The sequence below is a fragment of the Momordica charantia genome, assembly GCF_013281855.1.
Source record: "Momordica charantia cultivar OHB3-1 chromosome 7 unlocalized genomic scaffold, Mcharantia_2.0 BLBB01000007.1, whole genome shotgun sequence".
NCBI lineage: Eukaryota > Viridiplantae > Streptophyta > Magnoliopsida > Cucurbitales > Cucurbitaceae > Momordica > Momordica charantia.
In genome coordinates, this window is record NW_028275165.1 from 15,387,896 (window position 1) to 15,396,280 (window position 8,385).

Below are 8,385 nucleotides of genomic sequence, written 5' to 3' on the forward strand. Positions count from 1 at the left end.
ATACGTATATACGTATATCAATGGAAATGAGTATTAATTTACCCATAAAATGTGGATATCCATATCTATAAATCAGAGAAATTAAAAAATTTTTAAAAATATTTAAATTAACACATAAATATATTTCTATTTTTAAATATATTAAAAATGATTAATGTTAATATTATATATATATATATTTTGAGTCCAAGTGAGATCGAACTTACAACCTCTTGGTTGAAAATATATGCTAATTAGTACTGAGGTATACTCGTTTTTTGCTACATTATATATATGTATTAATGATATTTTGTTGATATTTTTCATATTTTGTCAATTTTATATGATGAAAATGTCGATTTACCTTTTATGTCGACGTCGAATCTATTGATACATGGAAATGTCAATAAATATGTTTATGTGTGGATAGATATTTAGTACCATGATATATATACTCTGCTCGACTATACTTTAGCAAATTGAATAATACTTCTCTACTAATTTGAGGTAGAAAATTTTTTTACTATCCACCACTAAATTTTTAAGTACTTTTGAATTTTCTTTCACAAAGAAATTATCATACCAAATTCATATGTTAGGCTAGGGATATAGATTGAGGGGTCAAACCATCCAACCATATTAAGCTTGAGAAAGTCCAAGTAAGAAAATCTACTCTACACGTAGGAAGAGAGATCTACTATACATAGGAAGAGAGATCTAGAACGTAAAGTACGATTTTACCACTTTATTTTTTGTTTTGCTATTCTCACTAAGACCATTGAGCTTAGTACCGCAATGATGTGCGGATTTTTTGGATGTGTAGATGTTCATAGAGCATTGTCGAAACATAGATCCAAATTAGACATCAATAATTTTCTCTCTTATTATCCTCGTTTCTCTCCCTTACTTTTTATAGACAATTGAAATCTACTCTAGGAAGATATTGTAATTTTTAATTTAGACTATAGTTTCTAAAAATTCTCTTTCAATGTATTAAAATTTTCTCAATTAAATCTTCTTAATAAAAACATATATGTCAAACTTTGTGATGGATATTTTATTGAGAAGAAATAACTTTTTCTAATAGATAGGTTGGATTTCGCTAATCAATATTTTATGTTAGAATTTGAATCCCACATGTTTGTCTCAATATCTTAATAAGACATTAATTTAATGTTACATCAAATCTTTATAAACAAGTTTTAATATTTCTTTTAATGCAATGACCTAATTGAGAGTTCTTAATACGTTAGGGATAAAATTTAAAATCTTAAAAGAGTAACAACCAAATTAATAATCAGTTAATAGATTAGAGACCATTCTAGCGATCTTAGTACCTCGAAAAAAAGTCTCTCCATAACTTTAAGGAAAAAGCTATTCACAAGTTTTGTAACATTTTGACCATAGGTGTGATATTTTAAGTTATTAAAAGTTAAAACGATGTTTTAGAAAACTAATAAAACAAAGTTATGTCTCACGAATTCCATGGCTTCGTAAAACGCTACAAAAAAATCATTTTTATAACTTATTGAAAGATACCGTTTGTTGGAGGGTAAAAATTAGCATGAGACATGGACCAATCGGGTCGGCTTGATTATTTTAATAGGATCCGCACCGTCTTAGAGATCAAATGACCTATCGATGACGACCAGCTTGAGGAAGTTAATAAGACTGGCTGATTCTTATCAAGTAAATATGATCGAGTAGGGTAAGACTAGCTAGCCTCAAATTCGACAGTCTGTAACCGTCCAATTATCTCCTATCGGAACGACTATGTCAGACTTGTCCCAATTTAGCCTATAAAAGGGACACGTCACTCCTACAATTTAGGTACACAATTTTGTCTGATGCTAACCTAATTCGCTCAGAGTATCTGTTTCCCTTTAAGTTCATAAGAAACTGATCTTATGTAGCTCGATAGAATTCAACATCAACATTATATAATAGTTATAATTGATTCGATGTAAAAAAAATGACGTCATATGCCTTTTAATAACATTTTAACTAAAAGAATTATATATATATATAACATTTTTGATTATAGTGACGTTTATAACATTTTCATAAATATTAGTACATACATTTTGTTGTTGGAAAAAAAAAATCGTTCCATGTGGAGATAGGTTAGAAGACTCAAAGATCACCTGAGAGGTTTGATCCTCGTACTTAGCCACGAAACCTACTAGACATTACAAGAAATATTCCGACGTTTTAAATGGTCGAGAAAAAGCTTTAAAAATTTGGGAGTTACTTTTTCAGACTAAAAAAATTCGTAGGAAAAAAAGTCAAGCAAAGTGCGTTGAACAAGAACACTCCAGACCGTTTTTTGGAAAAGGTCGGAAGAAAAGTAAATTTCTTCGGACTTTATAAAAATAGTTGAGAAAAGGTTACTATTTAAAAATATCGGGAAAAGTTATCGTCGGGAAAATTCTTTTCCTGACTGTTTCAAAACAGTTTCTCGAATTTTCTAAAAAAGTCGAGAAAAAGTGATTTTTCCCCATGGTTTTTAAAGGGCCGGGGAAAGTCAAAATATCCCAACCTTTTTTCTAAAAAACGTATGTATTTTTTTTCTTGTATACATACTAACCTGAATGACATTCTCGTTGAGAGACCTAATTTAAGGTATTAAGCAAATATCAAATAATATGATATTTACATTAAACAAAATAATCTTCTTACAGTTACAACGTTACAAAATTTACAAAATAAACTTAGTTAAAAACTTCATCTCCTTTGCTTTGTGAACGAGTATAATCTCAAGACACCAAATGCTAGGTTAAGCAACGATCATAAATAACCTAATCTCCCTCCCTCGACACTCTCTCAATCATCGTTCATATCATTAAGTGTAGGTAAAATTCTCAATTCATCCTAATCATGTCAACAACTTAAACAAATTAAAACTCACTCCCCAGTGACATTTTATAGTCACAATCATGATGCAAATTCTAAATTAACCATAAGTCATCAAAGATCTGAACTCAAAATTTCCCCTATTAGTTAAACTAAAGTAACTGCTCGGTTTTTTTCTTTAATATAATTTGTACACAAACAAACTTGCACGCACCTGGACTACATTTGACAATTGTTCTAATCCGACCGCATTTAGTTACCGTCTTAATTCTACTATATTTAGTTACCAATTAAACTAAAAGGATATTAAATTTAAAGTAAGTAGCCACTAAAACTCATTCCCCCCAACACGAAATGGTCTATTTACAAGTAATGACTTAAGGTACTACATAGACAACATTAAACAAAAATTAAAAAGAATTTAAATTGTGAATTCAAACATTTTCCATTCACAACACTAATTAATCAAATTATGAACTGCAACCAACCAGGAAAAGATAATAAATCAATTTTGTAAAACTCCAAAAATGTGAGGGTAATTTTTCAATCTTCCCCAAATGAAACTTAGCTACAGAATATAAAGAAAACCATTTATAAGTTGATGTTAATATTAGAGAGTGCAAAATTTATGGCCCAAATGATTAAAAAGAAACTGCATCCATAATCAAGAATTGCTTCACCAAATTGAAACATAGGCTGCATTCTCCCCTAAAGAGAGGAATAAAAGGCATACTAGAAATCAAATTGGAGACGAGGTTTGAAGAAGGTCCGACCAACTCTCTACCTTAGACACCTGACAATCCGACCTTCAAAGTAACTTAAATAACCACTCGTCGGATGTCCAACCTATAAATATAGAGGGCCTCACTCCCGCATCAAGTATTACATTATTCCTCGTCGAACTAAAACTGATTTGAGTGCTAGAATGTTTATCTCACGTACAGGTCTTTCCTAGCTAAGAAGATTCAAACTCTTTCCAATTAACTTCCTTTGATTAGGTGCAACCTTGATCGACTTTCGTTTCGTTGTACAAACATTTGTAATACTATTTAAAATATTGTGTTATATATGTTATTTTCCCTTTAATTTGACGTCAAATGACTTAAAAATAATTTATTTATGTCATTAAACATTTGTAATACTATTTAAAATATTGTGTTATATATGTTATTTTCCCTTTAATTTGACGTCAAATGACTTAAAAATAATTTATTTATGTCATTTGGCTAATATCTTTGTCACACATCACATCCTTACGGTTGAGTTCAGCTATGGCCAACCATATATTTTCTTCTTTATTCATTTATTAATCAATAGATAATTCAACCTCTTGACCCGTATAGCTCGTGGACTCAATATATATCTTCGATCTAAAAGTTAGAAGTTCGAATTCCCACTTTTTAATACTTTATTATGGTAATTCTTTAATTTTAATTAGAAAGCATTGGTTCTTTTTTTCCTCAGATTTTGATAAATCTTTTAATCACTCCTGGTTTATAAGAGACCGAATTAGAAGTAGCATGGACCTAAATTTTAGGTACTAAAAATACATTTTGACATATTTTACATCCAATTTATTTTTTGAATGAAATATTTAAAGTTACAAAAAATTAAATGACACACAATGAGAAAATGAACGTGTTAATCGATATCTAAAATGTGGATGAAAATATTAAGGAATTAAATTTCTGGAAATGTTGATGGAAATATAGATAAAATCTAGATGTCAAGAGATATTTCTAAAAGCATTATTAATATTATCTACATATTAATGATTTTTTATATATATATATTTTCAACTTTTTACGATATAACGGGAATTGTTAATTCACCATTAGAAATACCAACCTGTGAACAAAAAAAATTAATACATACCTTGGAATTAAGAAAACTTAGAAGTGAAAAAATATATGTTTTGTAAATAAAAAGTATATGCTCTAGCTATATGATTAGTAATTTAATAGTTGTAGATATGTAGATAGAGTATGCATGATTGCTTTGGGCTCCCCTAGATCTCATATTTAGAGATAGCGTAATTCCAAAATTTGTGGGGTGTTTTCCGTTGTACTTCGATTATTTTACATCTTTTTCATAGTGATTTTTATGCTCACGCTACTACTTCGTAGGATAGTTTTATTTTAATAAATTGGTTGTTATTTTTTTTATCGATTTTGATGTATATATGTCGTGTTTCTTATGTTCTGCTTTGATTATGGTTGATGTTATCGTTGTTCCTGTTCCTACAACATTTTTTATTAGTCTCTTCTTTATTTTCTGCTTTGATCGCCTCATAATATATATATTTTTGCATTATATCTAATAAGTATGTAGTCTTCTAAATAAGAGGGAATCCGGTCTACTAAAATCATATCACCTTTCACCGGAGATGAAAACCTGAAATAGGCATGCCAATTCAAGCCCAACCTCCATAGGGATGAAATTCATGTCATATAAGCTTGAGTCGGACATCCAATTAATTACTTCAATTTGAATTATTCGGAGGACGAAAGAAATTAATGAAAATAAAAAAATAAAAACATTTTTATTGAAGTATTAGAGATAGTACATACAATATATCGCAAGCCATGATCAAACAAAACCCACAAATCCTCACCATTGATCAAAAGCAATTCACCATTGGCCGCCGTTATTGAAACTCTATAGCTTCACCCTCTTCATGCATTTCTGATCCTCAATCGATCGGCTCAGCACATTGATAACCACCGTACAGTTCATCTTCACAACAATATGTTTCCTTATAAAATGCAACATCTTCACCCTCCCCGGAATCCTCGAAAAGCTTCTCAACTGCAGCGTCCCGGCGCTGACGTTGATGTTCGACAGCAGCAGTTCGGCAATGATGTTGACGGTTATGTTCATCCGTGCCGTCCGATGCGGCCTGGCCTGCCCCGACGGTCCTCTCGCCTCCCCGACCACCGTCTCCCCGATGTACAAAGTCGTCGTCGTGTTGCTGTACTTGAACATCGCCGTGTTGGGGTTTTTCACCGACACGTCCGCCGTCAGCGACACGGTCGATTTGGATCCTGGCTCCGGGATGGCCCCGGCGAGCGAAATTCCATTCATTTGGATTATTGGATCCTTGATTTTAAACACGGTGAATGTCAAGATGACGACCAGTACTCCTAATGTTACGAGAAGGGCGACCATGCAGCTGCAACATTTTACGATTCTTCTTCTTCGTTGGATTCCTTTTTGTAGGTGTGATGTTGGGTCGTCGTCGCCGCTACTCCGACCATTGGAGGTCGAGGCTAACGGTCGAGCTTGCTCGGTTTCCACCATGGCCGGAGGGCTCGATCGAAGATTATAGTTTGTTGATGTGGTTGAGTTTATAAGGAGATTGTTCGAGGAATGCCCAGAATTGAAGCCATTGAATGATGTTGAATGGAAGAAAGCAAAGGGATGACTTTTGAGTTGAAAAGAAAGTAAATGTGTTCATATAATATGTTATATATGGAAGTTTGTGATTGGTGTATGTGTATGTGTGTTTTGGTTGGGAGTAATAAGTGGGGAGGAAATTGGTTTGATTATGTGTATAAAATATGGTTTGGGAAATAAATTGCATGGGGCCTAAGTTTTGACCAAAAATGTGGTTTGGATGTAAGACATGGTAATATGTATGGATTGTAGGGGTATTATGGGTGAAATTAGCTTATAGGGTTATTTATTTGGAATGAGTCTAAGGAAGCAATGAACCACCCATATTGGTCAAGATAGTCCATCGATCCAAGATGGGAAATCACCTATATGAGCCTCAAGCCTCAATATATGATACTTGCTCAACTTATCCACCGTTGAGAGTAAAGAAGACTCACTCTTTATATAGGAAAAGATCAGACATTGTGCGTGAGTTACGTTTTCACAATCTTACTTTTTGTTACACTCAACTGAACTTATTGTCGGATTTAGGCATCAAAATATGTTGGACTTAGCACAGTATCAGTTTCGAGATATGAAGGTCAAAATAGGCTTGGTACTACTTTTTGCATTGCGATTATGGGTCCAAATCCTGCATCAACAATAAGAAGTTCACCCTTGCAAATCATGTTTGGAGCTATTATTGGGGAAACTGGAACAATATGAGTGATGATTTTAATACCGTTAAACCCATGGGAAAGAAATTTAGAACCATATTTTGACCATGGACAGCTACATTAATTGTTTATGCAAGGATATGCACAACAGTATATTTCTGATTGTAGCTCGAACTCGGCCTCCGGACCGATCTGAATACTTGGGCGGACCTGCACAAAAAGGTGAGCACTCCGACGATCAAGTCAGTATAGGTCGGATTCCCAGTTTAGTTCGAGGTCAGAAAAAATCGTACCTGATCGCGGAGTGAGGTCCTCTACTTATGGGTGGTAGTCCCGCTAATCTCGCGACGGTTACACCCGGTAATCTCGGGACCGACGGTTACACCCGATAATCACGCCGCTGACAGTAGCTCACGTCGGCCCCCACCGAGCTTCCCGGTAGATCGGACCTCGGCCAGGTTCACCTCGGCCCTCATACTTAGCATCTGTCAACGCTAGTGGTGGTGATCTCGGCGGTCCGAGCTGGGGCATGACTCATGGGTCACCTTGGAGCACCAATGGCTGTCCTCCTCGTGTCCAGGGTATTCTTTCCCCCAAACATTGGCCCCCTCTCTGTCTGGTCCGATCTCGACCTGGCAGAGAAGTTCATTCGATTCGCTTCGGACACGTGGCGACTTCCTATTCGTGGGAAAACATAACCGTTGCGGTGGATTAATCATCGGAATATTCAAATATTCCGACGCTTCGGATCTTCGGGAGGATCCTAGCCGCTCGTTGATTACACGTGTACGGTGGGAAAATTTTCCGACGAGCTATAAATACCCCCAACCCTTCAGGTCATACCTTACGTTTCCTGAATTCTTGGAGTTCGATCTGAAAGCAGCTCGAACCCTTGGTAGGTCGGTCTCTTCCCTCACTTTCTCTTTCGAACGTAGTTGCCATGTCGTCCTCTTTTAGCAGCGACTTAGGATCCGATGAGGATTTAGCTCGTAGGTTAGAGTCCGAGCTCGAGGAGATAGAAAACTTTAGGTTCTCCGATGACGGGGAGGATAGTGTGCCTCCACCTCGGGTCAGGGTTTGGAATACCCTTCTAGGATACCTGAGCACTACCTCGGATCCCTTCGTAGGGGGTTCGCTATCCCTGAGAACATCCTCCTTAGGATTCCGGAGGAGGGGGAGAGAGCTGGCAATCCTCCAGAGGGATGGGTCACTATCTACTTCAAAATGTTTGAGTACGGCCTTAGGCTTCCCTTTCACCCTTTTGTCCAAGAATTTCTCTTCTGAACTGGGTTGGCTCCGGCTCAAGTGGCCCCCAATGGGTGGGGTGTCATTTTCGCTTTGGCCATCCTTTTTTGGTTACGAGCTCCGGATAGTGAAGAGGCCGAGCTGTTGGACGTAGACCAGCTCCTCGCGTGCTTCGAAGCAAAAAGGATAGCTAAGAAGCCTGGTCGGTTCTATATGTGCGCAAGGAAAGACGCAGGCGGTATAGTTAAGGGGCCGA

General features: G+C 35.8%; 1 protein-coding gene across 1 annotated transcript; it reads right to left on the minus strand.

The window, feature by feature from the left end:
* Positions 1–5,345: 5,345 nt before the first annotated feature.
* On the minus strand, positions 5,346–6,301 carry LOC111016205 (Late embryogenesis abundant (LEA) hydroxyproline-rich glycoprotein family). Its single transcript, XM_022291503.2, has one exon. The coding sequence runs from the start codon at positions 6,130–6,132 to the stop codon at positions 5,491–5,493; it is 642 nt and encodes a 213-aa protein (XP_022147195.2). The 5' UTR covers positions 6,133–6,301; the 3' UTR covers positions 5,346–5,490.
* Positions 6,302–8,385: the final 2,084 nt, after the last annotated feature.